At 42.9% G+C, this 19,310-nt stretch overlaps 2 protein-coding genes across 2 annotated transcripts in view; one reads left to right on the top strand and one right to left on the bottom strand.

Moving 5' to 3' along the window:
• GLO1 (glyoxalase I) overlaps window positions 1–19,310 on the bottom strand; it is a 295,016-nt gene that overhangs the window by 262,154 nt on the left and 13,552 nt on the right. The gene's annotated exons all lie outside the window — the stretch shown is intronic.
• The window catches only part of DNAH8 (dynein axonemal heavy chain 8), a 329,757-nt gene that overhangs the window by 231,431 nt on the left and 79,016 nt on the right, over window positions 1–19,310 (top strand). The window contains exons 63-69 of the mRNA XM_060243601.1: window positions 372–598; window positions 2,713–2,831; window positions 6,443–6,546; window positions 7,189–7,365; window positions 7,808–7,975; window positions 8,732–8,944; window positions 10,460–10,597. Coding sequence (XP_060099584.1) covers window positions 372–598; window positions 2,713–2,831; window positions 6,443–6,546; window positions 7,189–7,365; window positions 7,808–7,975; window positions 8,732–8,944; window positions 10,460–10,597 — 1,146 coding nt within the window. The remainder of the gene's footprint in view (window positions 1–371; window positions 599–2,712; window positions 2,832–6,442; window positions 6,547–7,188; window positions 7,366–7,807; window positions 7,976–8,731; window positions 8,945–10,459; window positions 10,598–19,310) is intronic.

Here is a 19,310-nt window from a genome sequence, read left to right on the forward strand (position 1 = left end):
AATGTCCATAATATATTCAAATGTACCATGCTTTTTAATAAGTAAACTATATGTTCAAGGTAATTATAGATAATCCAATGAACCCGTGCAAGTATTGTTACATTTTGGGGTAGATGCAAACGTGACAGTCGCTCTTCTAAGCCTGTCAAACTAAGAGGGGTTAAGGGACTGAGATTGTCAGTTCCCTTCCCTGCAAACAAATGATTGGTGCTATCAATAACAATCTGACAAGAGCTATGCACTCATATCACTGACTTTTTTACTTGCATGCAGTTGAATTGGGGCTTGTGTGAGAAAGCTAAGCAAAAATGTTGTTCCTGTAAATATGATGGATTACTTATATTACTTCATTTTTTCCAATTCTTGTTTAGGTTGGTGAGAAATTTCGTGCACGCTCTTTGAAATTTCCTGGTCTTATATCAGGCTGTACCATGGACTGGTTCACTCGGTGGCCCAAAGAAGCTCTTGTTGCTGTATCTCAGTATTTCCTGTCAGGTTTTAACATCGTCTGTTCTGCTGAAGTTAAAGCACAAGTAGTAGAAACTATGGGTATCTTTCACGATCTAGTTTCAGAAAGCTGTGAGAATTATTTCCAAAGGTAACAATTGAAATATACGTAGTAATTTTGTGGTTACTCAATGAAAGGTGGAATTTGTGACTGGAATATATAAACACTGATATTTGCTTCGTATATAAACAATGATATTTGCTTCCTGGTAAGACATCAGCTGATACGGTCGATGGACAAATTCAAAAGAGAGTGTGAAGAGCCCTTATGTTAAAAATCCAACAGATATGTTTTTATATGAAAACACTGCATTCTATTTGCTTTCCAATTATATTGACTTCTATTCTTTCATCTATAATGTAATAAAACCCCTTTCATCTTGACAAAACTGAGCAACCTGATTGGTTGGGACTGTGGTACATCAACCTTTGGTCCATCAAACTATCAATCAAGAGTACTTGCATGCCATTGGTTGAGTCTACCAGTTTGGTGTAGTGGCTAAGTGCATGGACTCTTATCTGGAAGAACTGTGTTTAATTACCCACTGCTCCACTTGCAGCTGCTGGAATGGCCTTGGGTCAGCCATAGCTATCGCAGAACTGTCCTTGAAAGGGCACCTTCTGGGAGAGCTCTCTCAGCTCCACCTACCTCACAGGGTGTCTGTTGTGTGTATGTGAGGGGGGGGAGGTAAAGGAGATTGTGACCGCTCTGATACTGAGATTCAGAGTGTAGGGCAGGATATAAATCCAATATCTTCTTCATCATCTTCTCCCACCCAAGTGGCTGTTGCTAGCCAGCAAAGCTAATTCTGTTAGTAAAAGGCAACCTACCTTAGTTCTGGCAGTTACTGGCTCTCCCTACTCTCCCATTGGCTCCGCTGCTTGTCACACTGATTCACAGAGGAGAGAAAGAAACCCTCCTCTCAATTGACTGAGGGAGGAATAGGGAAACAGCCAGAGAAAGGCTTCCCTTGACTGGCCAAGGATGCCTCCCTACCCTCTGTTGGAAAGGGGCGGGGGGGAATGGTGTCCTGTGGAAACAGACCAGATACAGAGAGAGAGAGATGGAAGGAAAACGAGACACAGAGAGAGATTGAAGTCCTGTGCTTAAGACCAACAAGTTTACCAGAGACAGACTACTTGTCTGAATGGTGTCGCTAAAGGCCTCTGAGGCAGAACTTATTGGGGCCAGTCCTGACTACAGCTGCTAGTTCCAAGCTGGTGGGAAATTCTTGGAAATTCTGTAATAAAGTATGAAGATGGCATAGGAGTTAGGGCTTCAGAGTACTGCCTGCCAGACTTCTTGTTGTGGAAGCTGACTGGGTGATTTTGGACCAATCACAGACTTCCAGCCTAACCTCACAGGGTTGTTGTTCATATCAAAGATGGCAGAAGAGAATGATGTAAGCTGCTTTGGTTTCTCCCCCCCACACACACACTGTTGAGAAAGACTGTCCCTTTTCTATGTTGAGGACACATGGAGGGGGAAGGCAATGGAAAGCTGAAGTCAGGGGCAGATAAAGGGAAGGAGATAGGGTTGCCAACTCCAGGTTAGGAAACTTCTGGAGATTTAAGGGCTGGGGCCTGGAGAGGGTGGGGTTTGATGAGGGGGTGGGACCTCAGGCAGGTACAATGCCATTTCCTCCTGGGGAACCACTGTTGCCAATCTCCAGGTGAGGACTGGAGATCACTCAGAGTTATAGCTGCTCTCCAGATGGCAGAGATCAGCTCCCCTCAAGGTGTGTGGGAGTGTTCACTTGGGTGGGTGGGAAGACAGCAAGGGTGGGAGGTCACTCACACAGGGTCTCTTTCTAGAGCCAGTTGTGTTTTTCTCCACACCAGACCTTATTCCTAGTTAATACATATCAGACAACTATGTGATTGATGGGGTGGTATTATGTAAGCTACCTTGGGTCTCTTTGATGTTTGGAGGAGATATAAATGTTTTCAATTAATAATATGATAATTGACTTCAAGAGAATGTTTATCATTATTTCAAAAATTATTTTTAGATAACCATTTTTATAACTATATCACATTAAAATCTATTTACATTAAATCTGAGAGTGAATCTTGAGGCCTCTGCCAGTTATACTAACCAGTTGTACAAATAAAGGTGCATTTGTGTGCACCTGTTTTTGGGACTGCATGTTTATCATAATAACATCATGTTATTTAAATTTCATCTATTACTGTACATTACAGATATCGACGAAGAGCTCATGTCACACCCAAGTCATATCTCTCTTTCATTAATGGCTACAAGGAAGTTTATACTGAAAAGTTATCCAACATTAATGAGCAAGCTGAGCGTATGCAAATAGGTAAGATTAACAGGAGTGTGAAGTGCCACTGGAGGACACCTACCTGATAGGCAGCAGTGACAATGGAGGGGATGGTGTCTTAGAAGTCCTAGGAGGTTCTTCAGCAGGTAGCCTAGAGAAGCATGGCAGAGCCTGTTTCCACCTATTTATTTTGTTAAATTAGATTTCTTAGTCACTCTTTCCTGAAGGCAGGGCTCAGAGCATCTATGTTGCAGATATATTAACTATCGGCTGGCTGGCAGCAATAGACTATAAGATAAATAGGAGCAGTCAGTGTGATGCAGTGGCAAAAAAGGCTAACATGGTCTTGGGGTGTATCAACAGAGGCATAACAGCCAAATTGCAAAATGTCCTAGTCTCACTCTACACTGCACTGGTCAGGCAGTTGGTGGGGTGGGGAGGCAGAAAGAGAGTAATGAGGAGGGGAGGTAGAAAGAGAGAGAAAGAAAGTGATGGGTTAGGGAGAAGAAAGAGTGATGGTGGGACAAAAAAGAAAAAAGAGAAGAGATTGGATTGGATTGGATTTATACCCAGCCCTTCACTACACAAAAGAGTCTCAGAACAGCTTGCAATCTTCTTTTCCTCTCCTCCCGACAACAGACACCCTGGGAGGTAGTGATATCCAGAAAGACACCCCTGTACTGATTCCCAAGCCATGCACCCCTGGAATGTGATATTGAAATGTAACCGTAGAATATTAATATGACACAGCAATGCCCATTTGAATTGGAATGGTCTTTCTTGCGCATAAGGGAGAAAAAACCAGTTCCTTCTAGGCCCCAGGCAGGCTGGAATGATGTCAAGTCTGGTTCACAGGCTGGACAGTCATGGTGGCCAATGCTGAACAGCTAAGGAGCATCTATCTTTCTGCTCCTGGAAATGAAGAATTCCAGGCCCAGAGAGGGACGCGTAGTGGACAGAGCTGTAAAAGCTCGTTCACTTCTTTTGGCAACCTTTTAAGTCCTGTTATCAAAACATAAAAAAATAAGGGTTACCAGGACCCCTGCAACACAAATAAATGGCTTGTATATACGTATATGTTCTGTTATTCTTCAGGGCAAGACAGCAGAAACACAAAGGCTAAAGGTTAAGTGGCCATCTTGTTGTGAATGTGTGGAATACCTGTAAACTGGTCTCACATTTCTGTCAGGGAATCTTGACTTTTAACAAAATTTCTATTTTTCTTTAATTACGGCTAAGGCTATCAAAGTCAACCAATCTCCTGAACACTTGATGGATGACTATCCATGTTTGACATTAAGGGAGAAATCTATCACTTTTGGGGAGCTTCAAAGGAATCAGTTTGGAAAAACAGGGCCATAAAAAGTCATTTGGCCAGTGTAATTAAAATTCCTCTATTGGTGGTATGGATCTATGACACAATGATCTCTGATTGGATATTCCACATATGACACTCTGATTTTCCATTGGTGTGACACTCTGCTTCCTCATTGAGTAATTGAATTGCTTGATGTGACATAATTTACTCTAGAAAACAGGCAATCCCACCTGTCAGGATTGGAAAAAAAAGGAAATTCCTCCATCCTCTCCTCCCTCCATCCTTTCCTGCCCTCACCCCCTCCCTTCTCAAGAGAAATCTCCCTCCAGAGACCTTGTGTTTCCTCTGACTGAGCCTACTCTGCAAGATCTAGGTATTGTATCACCTCTCCCTCCATCCATACTTGTTCAGCTAACCACTGTATTCCTCTTGTTTGCTTGAAATTTGTTTGATTGGGATGTAACTATTTGAAAACCAATACCTATAATAAAATCCATTATTAACCAAAGGATTTTCAGTAGTCTATCTCCGTAAACATTGACAGAGATCCTTGCTCACCTCACCTCTCGTAGACTCACCATTTTGAGCTAAGAAATATTAATATTCTCCAATAAAAGGTTAGTTGAGGTGTAACAGTAGGTGGAGCTGAAAGAGCTCTGACAGAAACTGCTCTTGAAGAACAGCTTTGTGAGAACTTGTGACTGACTCAAGGTCACAGCAGCAGGTGAATGTGAAGAAGTGGGGAATCAAACTCTTTTCTTCCAGATAAGAGTCAGCGCACTTAACCACTACACCAGAGAGTGATGGAACAAGGGACAGAAAGAAAGACAAAGTGATAGGGTTGGGGAGGCAGAAAGAAAGAGAATGATGGGATGGGGCAGAAAGAGTGATAAGATGGAGTCAGAAAAAGAAAGAAAGATAGGGTCAGGAGGCAGAAAGTAATGGAATAGGAGACACAGAGAGAGAGTGATTGGGTGATGCAGAAAGGGAGTGATGACAGGGAACAAAAAGAAAGAAAGTGATGAAGTGTGGAGGGAGAAAGAGAGAAACAGTGATGTTATGGGGACAGAATAATGGGTGCAGAAAGACAGGCATGGGCAAGGGAGTAAGAGTAGGGCAAACAAGAAGGGGGAGAGGGGAGGAAACAGGATGGCTGCTCCTGTAGTTCCTTGTGGGTCCCCCACTTGTATATTCTAATATCCATGTCAGTCAGATCTGAGGATACTTAAATGTAGTGACTGGAGCCATGAATGGACAACAAAGATCATTCTACAAACCTGAAAAATGCCCCAGGTTTGCAGAAAAATCTGAAATCTAAAGAAAATTTGTGTACTAACACCCCCCTCCCAATTATAAATTATAAAATTATAAAATAAGTGCTTGTAGCTTTAAGAAATGGAAGCCCTTAGTAGCAACCACAGCATTCTAGGCTTGATTTCCATTGGTAAAAGGGAGGGGAGGGGACAAGACCTTTTTAGAGCTGTGTTGGCCTTTGAGGGAGGGCTCAGTGGGTCAGACTTGGCAGCAGTTACCAAACTACCTGACTTATATGACTCACCTAAGTCTGGCTGCTTGTTACTGTTCAGCAGCTATTGTATAAAAGTCAGTGTGGTATAGCAGTTGGAGCTACAGGGTAGGGTCTAGAAACCCAGGTTCAAAGCACCAGTCTGTCATGAAAGTTTATTAGGTGATGTTTTGCCCATCGCATACTTTCAGCCTAATCTACCTCTCAGGTAGTTGTTGTGAGGATAAAAAGGAGAAGATAATGATGTAGGGTGCTTTTTTATGATTTGGTCCCCACTATGGGGAAAGGTGGGGTATAAATAAAGAAAATAAACAGTAAATATAACTGAAGATGGGAGGCATCTTAGGTAGGTTTGTGAATGGCTGAGAAGGATAGAGTGAGGAAACAGGATGTGGGGTTGCCAGGAGGAGGGAAAGGGGAAATAATGTAGGGAAGGGGAAACAGATGTGCTCTCTGCGAGTCCTTGAGGACTTTTTGTACCTATAGTATGGAGTTGCTTCATATGAAGTATAAGTGGGAAAAGCCCATGAATCCTTGTGTAAATTGGCCATATTACTCATAGGTAGAGACTAGGGTTGGGGTGTGAAGATGGGGCAAATAAAGATAGGATGCCTGTTCATTGGGAGGGAGAGAAGGAAGCAGGAAAATAGGAGAGGATGTGGGGGCTGTCATGGAAGGGGAAGGAAGATATAGCCAGGGAGCCGGAATGAGATGCCCCCCCCCCCCTCAAGTCCTTGCAGATTCCCACTTGCCATTATATATTACTCAACACCCCTCAACCCTGTGGCTTTTGATCACTGTGTACAGGTCTTTCTAAGCTGATGGAAGCAAGTGAGTCTGTAGCTAAACTCTCTCAAGAACTGGCAGTGAAAGAGAAGGAATTAGCTTTGGCTTCTGTAAAAGCAGACAAAGTGAGTACCAAAACACATTACCATGGTAAACGCAAGGTTACAGTTTTCTTGAACATTGATTTCTTGTTTTGAGATTGCATTTCTGCAAGATATTCACTGTTTCATGCAAAATTATAACATCAGATTCTTCTTCCCAGATACCACATTTCACAGCACATGCCATTATCTACTGGCATGTCCTGTAGGGCTCAGTGAATCTTCCCTGAAATATGAATAAAGATCATCTGGGCCTGCAAGATATCTCCAATTGACAGCCAACCCTCCTTTCTGCCAGTTCATCAATCTTTGAAAGAATATGTTTGCTCAGAAAAGAGGACAGAACAACAGAAGGGCTAGCGGTGTAGGAGTCCATTATACAGAGCCAGCCCTAGACTGTCTGGCACCATAGGCAAGGCTAACTTCTGGTGCTCCCCCTGCACTGATAATGTCACTGAGTCACATGGGATATGTGTCCAGTTCGGCACTCCCAGAAGGGCAGTGCCCTAGGCAATTGCCTAGTTTGCCTAGTGGCAGGGCCGGCCTTGATTACGTGCTGGTTCTGAACTCCTCTGAAGTGTGTTCTTGAATTAGTGTTAATGAGCTTCCCCCTCTTTTTGCATCACAAAAGATAACCACAGTCTTGATTGTTAACATTTTAATTAGGTGTTGGCAGAAGTAACAGTAAGTGCTGAGGCTTCAGCTAAAGTGAAAAATGAAGTTCAAGGTGTAAAGGACAAAGCACAAAAGATTGTTGATGAAATTGATTCAGAGAAAGTGATAGCAGAAGCCAAGCTGGAGGCAGCTAGACCAGCATTAGAGGAAGCAGAAGCTGCTTTGAATGTGAGTGACCTTTCCCCCCCCTTCTATTCAGCTGTTCTCTTGAACTTACTGCACATTGATAGGGTTCTCTGTGTTACTTGTTAGCTAACACTCTTTTCACCATTTGTATTTCTTTCTTTGAATTAGAGCCTTGCCAGGTCAGAAGTTCCATGCCTCTCTTGATAACATTATCAAATGTAATCTCATGGAGAATACAAAACTTGTTTCAGTTTTAGGAAAATGTACTGTACATTTACTATAGTTTGATGAGACTGCCCGCCCCCGCCCCCCCATCATTGCTGTCTTTACGCTTCTGATTTTCCAGCTGGGTCTCCTTCTGGAACCTGACTGTTTCATTAATCCTAGAACAGTCTGTTGCTTAGTGAAATGCAGGCTGATGACAATTTCCATGTTTATTACATTTTACATAGGTAATAATTGGAATTAATTTTGTTCTTTGCAGACTATCAAACCAGCAGATATTGCAACAGTTCGAAAACTTGCCAAGCCACCTCATCTGATCATGAGGATCATGGACTGCTGTCTGTTGTTGTTCCAAAAGAAAATAGACCCAGTTACCATGGATCCAGAAAAGCCTTGCTTGAAACCATCGTGGAGCGAGTCCTTGAAAGTAAACTAGCATTTAAAAGTTCTAATAGATACAACATAATATTCTAAATTCTAATATAACATTCTCAACCAGTATTTGTAATATTTAAAATCTGTTCATTTGTATACATTACTGTGTACAAAATAGGTGCTAATTGATAGTTGCTCTTCGGAACCTTAGGGCTTTCCCAACATGTGCCACTTGATATCCTTTAATTAGAGTTGTCAAGTCCTCTGCATATGAAGTGTGTTCTCTAGTTACTGAACCATGTCAAGTCCCACTTCTTTTAATGTTTCACCTCCAGCATACCTTCAACCAAGGCTTACTGCCCACTGCCTGTTGCCATCTTAAACTTGACATACAGCTTGCAGCTTTGGATAAATAAGATAAAATAGGAAGATAAAACAAACAAAATAGACAAAACAAAATGCCTTTCCTGACCAATAACAAGATATACTACTCACTCACAACAGTCTCTCTTGCTAAAACAAGCCAAAAACAACAGGTGGTCAGAGAAAACTCCTTTACAGCACACTTGTTCCTACATGACAGTTCTCAGTCCCCCGAAGGGAAAATGAAAAGCTGGAGAAAGGAATTAAAACAACAGTTAAAAGCAAGAGCACAACAAACACCTAGCCCTACCAACTGGAAGTGGAAATCCCCAACCAAGGTTTACCGTCTCCAAGGTTAACTGTTCTTTTCAGAAAACCAGTGAAAGCAGAAACAGTAAAGTGCATCTAAAGCAGCTTTGTTTACATTTTTCTTGGGTTTTTTCAGCTAATGAGTGGGCCATTTCTGCAGAGTCTTCAGCAATTCGCGAAAGATTCAATCAATGAAGAGACAGTGGAATTACTGCAGCCTTATTTTCAAATGGAAGATTATACTTTTGAGAATGGTAAAAAGGTCTGTGGTAATGTGGCAGGCCTCCTTTCTTGGACACAAGCTATGGCAATATTCTATGGCATAAACAGAGATGTGTTACCTCTTAAGGTAAAGTACAACATTTAGTTTTCTATGTTTCAAATTAGTAGGAGTAATATTGTTCAATTCTGTTGCAAAGCCTTTGTGGTTAGGGGTGTTCATTTGGATCTTCCCAAGCTGAAAATACTGGTATTTTTCAAGTATGACCGTTTTCGCACACAGCTCACCTCGCAGTCACAATCCTGTTTCCTCCACAGCGTCTGGTCGGATTTCCCACCATCTGTGCCGAAGTTACAGGAAGTGCTGCGGCTTTTGTGTAGCAAACATAAACTGGGTTTTAGCGGTTTACGTTTGCTATGCAAAAGCTGTGGCACTTCCTGTAACTTTGGCGCAGATGGTGGGAAATCCGACCAGACGTTGCGGAGGGAACAGGATTATGACTGCGAGGTGAGCTGTGTGCGAAAACGGTCTATATTTCAGCATCTCAAAAGTGTCCAGGATTTTTCAGGAAAACCAAGAAAACCTAGAAAAAATCCTGGATATTTTTGGGAACTGGGAAGGTCAGGGAGAACAACAGAGAGCAGTCTCCCCACCTCGCAGCTGTTTCTTCCCACTTCTTCAGCCTGGTTTAAAGGGACTGCAGACAAAATTGGAGAAAGCAGCTGGAAGGTGGAGAAACTGCTCTCTGTCTCTCAGCTGTTCCCCCCCTCTTTTTTTGCAGTCCCTATAAACCAGGCTGGTTTAAAAGACTACAGAAGAAACTGAGGGGAGAGGCAGAAGCAATGTCCTCAGCTGCTCAGCAGTCTGTTGCATCTTTGCCACTTCTGGGTTCGTTTTATCTTGAGTCTATTGAACCTGGAAAAAAATTGGGATTTCCCAAAAAATCATGGATCTGAATAGTTTGGGGGTATTGGGAGCCAGAATTTTTCAGAAATCCTAAATTTGTGGGGGGTCCAATAGACCTGAATGGAAAGAAACTGGGGAAAAAACATTGCACACCCCTATTTGTGGTATTTTGTGTCTGTACTATTCAAGGTATAATGCCAATACGGATGTGCAAATCTGCTTTTCCCTCACCCTGATTTCACTAACCTTGGAAATTTTGGTAATTTCACCTGTGTAGGTCCCTCCAAATTTACGTTGCATTTTGCTGGAACTGAGATTTGTCTTTAAGGTGCTACTGGTCTCTTGCTCTACTTGAATAGACCTGTTTAGGATTGTTCTCTTATTTAAGGTTGCCAGTTCTGGGTTAGGAAATACCTAGAGATTTTTGGTAGGGTATAATGCCATAGAATCCACCCTCCAGAGCAGCACTTTTCTCCAGGGGAACCGATCTTGGCCATCTGGAGATCAGTCGTAATAGCAGGAGATCTCCAGGCAGAGATTGGCAATTCTACCCTTAGTTCTTCTTTTGATTGCCAGGCAGAACAAAATCAAGGTGGCATTTTCTGAGGGTAAACCCTTTGGGGAGATAATTTCCTGTTACGTAGCTGGTTTTGTTTCTCCATTTTAAAAAGTTACAAACAGCTGTAAAAGAAATAACCAAGTTCTGTAAAGCTATTATTGCCTCATTTTTCATTTCAGGCCAACTTGGCAAAACAAGAAGGACGTTTGAGAGTAGCGAATACAGAATTAGCAAAGGCTCAGGCATTATTAGATGAGAAACAAGCAGAACTGGATAAAGTGCAAGCAAAATTTGATGCAGCTATGAAGGAGAAGATGGTAAAATGAGAGGACATTTTGTAAAGCATAACTTTGTTTTTACTATATGTACTTAATTTCTTCAAAATAGCATTAAGTATAATGTTTCTTCCTCATTAAGACAATAATGAACCATGATTATCTAGGTAGTTACTATGCTATGTAGAACTTTACCTTTTGGGGCAAAGTTGCAGAAAGCTGAAACAGAATCCAGATAAGACAGAGGTAATACTGTTCATGTAGGCTGATATACTAGAGGGAAAATCCACTTGATGGAGTGATGTTGGCTTTTTCAGAGCAGGTTAAAAACCTTGGAATGCTCATGGAACCTGCCTTACTGTTTGAAAACTAGTTAGCATGGTGGCCAGAAACACTTTCTGTCAGTTGCATCTATTCACCTACTGTCTCCTTACCTAGTCTCAGCCAATCTGGCTATGGTGATCCATGCTTCTGTAACCTCAAAGGTGGATTACTGCAACATGCTCTATGTTGCCAATTTTGAGTTAGCTGCATTGGCTGTTAGTCTGCTTCCAAGCAATTCAAGGTGCTGGTTACCTTTAAAACCCTTCATGACCTGGGAGCTACATATATGAAGGACTGTCTCCTTCCAGTTTGGTATAATGGTTAACTGCCAGTTTGGTGTAGTGGTTAAGTCTGTGGACTCTTATCTGGGAGAACCGGGTTTGATTCCCCACTTCTCCGTGTGTAGCTGCTGTTAGTCAAATTGCCTTAGATCAAATTGGGGAATTAAATTATTAGGCAAATGACTAGGGCAGGATCAACAACCTATGTTTACGGGCATTAGAATTCCCCAGAGGCCCAAAAGGAGATGAGGAAACTAATCCAAAGTTCAATATGCTTTTATTGGAAAAGACAGATTATGCAATCATACAGGTTCACTAACACACAATTATTAAAGAACTAGGAATATACAGAGGTGAAATTCGATAGGTACATTTGCATTAGCAGGTTTGAAGTGATGATCATGGGTTATACAGTTACCTGTCTGGAGAGTAGAGAAGATCTCGACAGCAACAGTCAGGAGGGTAGCAAGAAACAGCCAGAGAATCTTACGATAATGGGCTCACACCTAATCAGGGTATGAGGGCTATCACTGTTGGCAATAGTAGGGGGAAATACCACCAGGAGAGCAATGAACACTCCCTTACCTGACCTTAAATAGTCGCATTTATGACCTGGGGCAAGGGGGCAGTGACCAGTTGGGCAGTAACCCTGATGGGAGTGGACACTGACTCCTGCCCTATTGATTGGTTCCCAAGGAGGGTCAATGAGGGCCAGGATCGTGTTGACATAGAAAGGACTTCAGTTCTTTCAAAGTGGATGACGTGGTCTTCTTCTTGAAGTAAGGACCACTTCAAGAAGGAGACCACGTCATCCACTTTGAAAGAACTGAAGTCCTTTGTACGGTCTCACATTATCATACCCGCCTGAACAGAGAAGCTATTGAGATTTACAAACACCAGCACAATTTTAACAGAAAGGAAGAACGCATTTTCATCCACCAGTCTTGGTACCCAGCTCTGCAAAACACCCTACAGACTAGGAATTGCAGAAAGTCACAGAACAACCAGCATATTCCACAGTACAATCAGCACAGTCAACAACCATCTTCCTTATCTTCACACCCCTTCCAACCCTCCCAGCAATTAACACAGAATTCACATTCAACAGCCAGTTTCCTTATCACTACCCTTCCAGGAAGCCCCACCAAACAATGGGCACATCCACAAACCAATTGCCCTTTCATCACACCCCCTCCAGCCTAGAAATAGCAGCTCTCCAGCAGCCCTGGCCCCACTCAATGCACAGCAGCCAAGAAGGTCAGAGCGCCTGCTCCGGCTGCAACGCCACTGAGGATGTTCTCCGTAGCTGAGAACGAAACGTCTGGAAGGAAAACTTTCTCCAGTAGAACACGGCACTTGAGCCTGAAAGATTCTACAAACCCTAATGATGTTACCAGCTGTGAAAAACCTGAAATCTTTGAGAACAGCCATAATTTAGTCCACCATCATCAGAAGGAACCTCAAAGAAATCTCCTATGTTATTATGTGGAAACAAGGCTCTTGAGGTCCTACCTACATGGCTAGTCTCAAGTAACATGGGCTTAATTTCTCCCTTGTGATTCCTAAATTTTAATGAAATACAAACAATGGGGGGGGGGGGGAGGAAAGGGATACAGTTGAAAGTGAAAGTTACTTCACACATTGGCTCATATCACTTTCTTCATTCTTTGTCTTTCCTCTTGAGGCTGAACGGGGTTGGTTTGGTGCTCTGACAAGTTTATATGCCATTCCTTCTCACTTCTGACTATTTTCACAGTCTGTTGACACTTCTGCTAGTGTGCTCAGATGTTCTTGCCTTGAAACAGGAGGGAAGCATCTGTCAGTTCTAGCTGGGAGTCTCTTCTTGACCACCCACGCCTCCTCTGCTTTTGTAGTTGGCTTCATTCTTGCATCTTTCTGAATATTTGGGGTAGGTTCACTGGAGGTCTACTGCTCTGGCTTTCCTCCAAGAGGTGTCAGGGGTATGGGTTCAATGTGGTGATTTCTGCCATATTAACTGGTACATTTTTGGTTGTTTTGTCCTCAAGACTATCTCCCAAGGGAGTCTTACATGCTACTATCTTACATTTCCTCTTAATTATATATATCTGTGAAACTTCTGGCCATGATTCTGTACCACTGCATGGCAATAGTAATGAATGATGATAACCATCTTTGGGGGGGCGTGGCTTCGGCACGAATGGCGGCGGACGCGTGAGGCTTCAGCTCCTGACCCGATCTTCCCGCCCTCCCTCACAGACACAGGCAAACACATCATTTTTCACCCTGGATTATGGGAAAATCGTCACACAAGAAGAGTAAGCCCATTTCCAATAGCGCTCGGCTCCTTGAATCTTTCTTTGAGTCAAGCTCCCGATTAAGCTGTTCTCTGTCAAGGCTGACTGACTCACCCAATATGGCGGACGAAGCTGTCAGCCAGCCTTCTTCCTCAGATCTTCTCACTATTAAAGAGTTTCGCAGCACCCTGAACTCTTTCAAATCGGACATGCTTGATAACATAACTACCATTCTTAGGCCAATCACAGAGCAACTTAGCGCTATGCAGCTCACCCTGCAAGAAGCCACAGCAACGGCTAATTCAGCATTGGAGACAGGCCTCGGTAACCAAGACGACATCCGCCATCTTCAGGCCCATGAACGCTGGGCCACAGATAAAATCCTAACCTTGGATAACAAAGCACGGGAACGGCACATCAAACTTAGAGGTTTTGATGAGCATGAGGAGGGATCTTCAGACCTTGCCGCCTTCTTAGCATCCTGGCTAACAACTGCCCTTCGTTTAGAAGACGGCATTGCCCCTCACATTTTGCGCGCTTATCGGTTGGGCTCAGCATATTCCCCCCGCTCCCGTGGCTCCCGGGATGTTATTATAGAATTAGCCGACCTCCGCATCAAAAAGAAGATCTTAGATACTGCCAGAAATCAAAGCGGTCTTGCATTTAAAGACAAGCGGATTTTAGCGTTTCCAGACCTTTCTGCAGAAACTCTGCAAAATAGATACATACTTAAACCAATAGCTCAAAAACTGGCTGCAGCAAACATCCGCTACAAGTGGTCGCCATCTGGCAAGCTCATTGTACACCATCAAGGAAAAACCTGGACTATTGAAGACCCAGACGCAGGCTTGTATCTGCTGCAAACACTTAACCTAGATGTCCCAATGGAGCTGGATCGCAAAACACAGAAGCGTAAATGGACCTTTGCATCGCCACCAAAGGATCGCAAAATCTCAGTCCGCACTCCTGAGTTAGCTCGTGATCCAGACTCTGTGCAAGTTTTACAACCCATGACTTCTCCATAAACCCGTGTCGTTTCATCGCCCTTTCTTAAAGAAAGGGTTTTAAATGCTTTACAATATCGTAGGGAGGGAGGGGGAGGGAGGGCAACAAGGGGCCGCACTCTCCAGCTCCTGAACATGGTGGGGATGTGTAGTGGGAGGGTAAGAGGTTCCCTGTCCTGGGTGGTTTCCTGGGACCCACGGGTTCTCCCTGTTCGTTTATTTCTAGTAATATTGTTGAATTTATCAGGGAATGAGAATGTTCCTCCACGCCTACTTTTGCGAACTACACAATATAGTAATCTGATTGTGGGGGAAACAGTAAAGGGGGGTGGGGGGAAGGGGGGGGAAACGGTTTACATGCGCTGGCATTTTCCTTGTTTTGTTACTAGATACTCTGGTTACTGTTGGATCAGTTATGCAGGTATGCCATCTACTGGACAGCAAGTGAATTTGCAGGATTTTTTACTGACATGTGTTATATTCATTCGTTCTTCTGTTAGTTTTTTAAGGTAAGACATGACTCTCCCACCAGTGGACTATCTTAGAGATAATCTTTCCTTGTCTCTCTGCCTTGTAGATTTGTCACTTGAGATATGGGTCCCTTCTCTTTCAGGTCTATTCCCATTCTGTTGGCTGGGTTTGATAAATTGGCATAAGACACCAAAGCAATTGGGCCCGACTCCTGTAGCTTCTTACTTCCTAGTACTCCACCATGCGATTGCTATAAACATGCTACTCAGTATCACCTCACACTTGCTCTTATGCCTAACGCCCTACTATACTAGTACAGGGATTTATATTATGCTCCTTTACCATGACCGCAGTTTTTCGCCTCCTCACCATATCTCTTTTGCTTTTTATCTCCACTTTATCTGCACATACAAATTTCAATGGCTACGGATCTGAAAATTCTTTCGCTTAACTGCCGGGGGCTTAATAACAAAATCAAATCAAGACATATTTTCTCAACTCTAAAAAAGGGGGCTCTAGACATCGTATTTTTGCAAGAGACCCACTTGAGAAATGATACTAACCTCATGTTTCATTCTTCTTACTTTCCCATGACCTTTACTGCTCCAGGCTCATCTCATGCCCGGGGAGTGGCTATATTACTTTCACGCTCTCTCCAATTCTCTTGTCAGGCTTCAGAAGGAGATGATCGTGGTAGATATCTCTTTGTTAAGGGCAAACTCAATGAGGAACTTATAACCCTAGCAGCCATATATGCACCCAATTCGGGGCAATTAGGCTTTATTCGCAAGGTTATGTCCAAACTAAACGTTTTTCAGGAAGGCCCTATAATTATTGGTGCTGATCTTAACTTCCTCATGGACACCCGACTGGATAGAAAAACAAACTGCACATCTCCTCACCCCCCTCTTAAACGGTTTTCTTCACCTACGGGCCTACAAAAAATCATGCTAGACATGGGACTTACAGATGCCTGGAGATTCCTGCATCAGAAAGAAAGGGATTTTACTTATTTTTCAGCACAGCATCAAACCCACACACGCATTGATTATATCTTTCTTTCTAACTCTCTTTGCAACACCCTCATAGACTCGTCTATTGAGCCAAAACTTTGGTCCGATCATGCCCCAGTTCTTTGTTCTCTTAGGTTAACGGAACAATACGATCGTAGCTTCTCTTGGAGACTAGATAACTACCTCCTATTGGATAAAGAATTCTCTGGACAAATTGAATGTGAGATTAAAGAATTCTTTAGGCATAATCTTTCTGAAGATCTCCCTCCGCAAATGATTTGGGACGCGTGTAAAGCTGTCCTACGAGGCAAGATCATTGCGCTAACTGCTGCTCGAAAGAAAAAAAGGCAGGGTCTTATTAACAGCCTGACTGCCACAATTCGAGATCTTGAGCTTCAACATAAGCGAACGTGTAGCAAAAAAAATCTACTTTCATTTACAAGAAGAAAGGAAACGGTTAGAAGCCTTAGAAACACAGGGAATCAAGCGTAATCTACTATTCACTAAACAGGCTTACTGTTTCAGAGGCCCCAAATTCCAAAGGCTCTTGGCATGGAAAGCCAAGCACCAAGCCACTAACCTAAATGTAAAGGGTCTCAGAGACCGTAACGACACTTTATGCACTTCATCAAGATCCATTTTAAAAGTCTTTAAACAATTTTATTCCTCCTTATATCAATCCAAAAACCCATCCTTAGAATCGATCTCGGCCTTTTTTCAATCTATCAACTCTCTGCCCAAGATACTAGAATCTCACAGAAGTTACCTCGACCATCCCATAGATGAACTGGAACTCGCTGAAGCTATTAAATCCTTGCGTACAAATAAATCCCCGGGCCTTGATGGCTTCATCTCCGAATTCTATAAAGCACACGGCTCTTCTCTCTCTCCATATCTGTTATCCCTTTTCAACAATATCTTGGACACTGGCTCTACTCCTCAGTCATGGAGCCTTGCTAAGATCATCGTTTTGCACAAGAAGGGAAGAAATGAACAGGACCCTAGATCCTATCGACCGATATCCCTCCTAAACACTGACTACAAACTCTTTGCTAGTATTCTAACTAAACGGTTAAATAGCTTCATAGCAAGTTATATTGCCCCAGATCAGTCAGGCTTCATTCCTGGTCGCGACTTAACAGATGTCACCCAAAAAACGCTGAACTTAATATACCATTGCAAATCTAAGGCCATTCGTGATGCTTGCATCCTATCTATAGATATAGAGAAGGCCTTTGATTCGGTTGAGCCACTGTACCTCCACTCTTTACTCGAAAGAATGAATTTTGGTCCCAAATTTCGCAACCTTATAGATTCCTTATACCTCTCCCCTTCAGCTCTGTTACGAATCAATAACCTTAACTCAGATATCTTTACATTGTCTAGGGGTACTCGCCAAGGGTGCCCTCTTTCGCCTCTCTTATTTGCTCTTGCAATTGAGCCTCTTGCCATCAAAATCAGAGAAGATTCACGAATCCATGGCGTCCCAGTAATGACAAGAACTTTTAAGATAAGCCTTTTCGCAGATGATATAACCCTATATCTCACCAACCCTTTCTCATCGCTCCCGGCAATCCATTCCCACCTGTCTGACTTTGCTGCAGCTTCTGGCCTCACTATAAATTTTGACAAATCCCTTCTACATCCCATCTCCCTATCCTCTGCTTCCAGTGCCTTCATCAAAAAACACTATAGGTACAAATGGGTCACAAAATCTTGGAAACATCTTGGAGTTCACATTCCTCTAAATTTCGATACCCTCTCTTCCATCAACCGGATGGAGATCTCTGATTCTATCAACTCCCTTTCAACTCTCTCTGGCGAAAAATTTCTCACTCTGTTGGAACGCATCTACCTAGTCAAATCTCTGGTCTTGCCTAAGATAGTGTTTTATCTACGCGCTGTCCCTTTGTGTATCCCAGCCCCCTTGCTAAGTAAATGGCAGACTCAAGTGAATGAATTTGTATGGCAACATCGAAAGCCAAGGCTTAATTTCGCGTCCTGCAGGCGACCTACTTCGACGGGAGGGCTGGCGGTCCCTGACATCTCCAGGTACCATGATGCTATCATTCTTACTACCTTAATAAAATATTACAGGCCGTCATATGTGGCGGATTGGAAGTTCATTGAAAATTCTTATCTTAAGACTTCTTCCTTCCAGGAAGAGCTTTGGGGTTTCTCTAGGCGTGTCAAACCTTCCCTTTCCTCAAATCCCTTTTTAGCTTCTCTTCTACAAATTTGGCACAAACACTGCAACCTATTAGCCCCTCCAACTTCCCCCTTAGCCACATTTCTCAGCCACCCCTGGTTTACCCCAGGTCGGTATAAAAACTCTTTCACAAAATGGAGACGGCTGAGGCTGACTCGCTTTGTTGATGTCCTGTCTAAAGGGGTATTAAAAGATAAAGTGACCTTAGAGGCAAACTCTGATATCCGACTTCCATGGTTTGAATACCTGCAACTCAAGCATTTACTGGATACTCACCTCTTTAGTCCTCCCTTGCGAATCCTTCTTGGTGATTTTGAAAAACTTCTATCGAGCGATTCAACCCCAATTAAAGGCTTGATATCGAGAATTTACAAATTATTACTCCACTCCATTGACATAAAACCACACTCCTATCAAGGGGCCTGGCACCGAGATCTGGGTATTGTACTAGCCAAAGAGCAGTGGCAGGCCATCTGGAACTCCACCATATATAAAACAAAAGCAATGAATGTACAACTTCAAGCCATTAAAGTTCTCACACGTTGGTATAAGACCCCGGTACAGTTATCACACTCCTGCTCAATTTCTCCCCTTTGTTTTAAGAACTGCGGTCAGAGAGGCACATTTTTTCACTCCTGGTGGCTATGCCCCATCATAAAAAAATTCTGGAGACTAATCTATCAAGAAGTACCTCACCTCATTTTCTCCTCCATTCACGCCGGAATATGCTCTCCTGAATCATACAGGCACTTTGCGTATTCCTGCACAAACAGAGGATTTAATTTCACATATGTTTGTGGCGGCCAAATTTGCAATCGCCTCGGTTTGGAAACAGCAAAATCCTCCATCAAGGCAGGCATGGTGGCTAAAGCTGTGGGACTACTTTGTCTTAGATAAGCTCACTCATGACTTCGATCCTCGTAACACCTCCCAATCTGCTTCTCTGGACTTTGTGTATATATGGCGTCCCTTTATTGACAAGGTCTCAAAGGACAGCAAAAGTCCTAATGACCCATATCATGCTATATTGATGTCATGTCAACTGTTGTTGTAACCTGGATTTTAATAACTAACTTTGTTTATATCCATCTTCCTGTTGTATATGGGTACATGTTACACATCTGCCGATGCATTTTCATACTTGTACCTTGAACTTTATATTAATAAAGCTTTTTAT

Source organism: Heteronotia binoei, chromosome 1 (assembly GCF_032191835.1).
Source record: "Heteronotia binoei isolate CCM8104 ecotype False Entrance Well chromosome 1, APGP_CSIRO_Hbin_v1, whole genome shotgun sequence".
Lineage (NCBI taxonomy): Eukaryota > Metazoa > Chordata > Lepidosauria > Squamata > Gekkonidae > Heteronotia > Heteronotia binoei.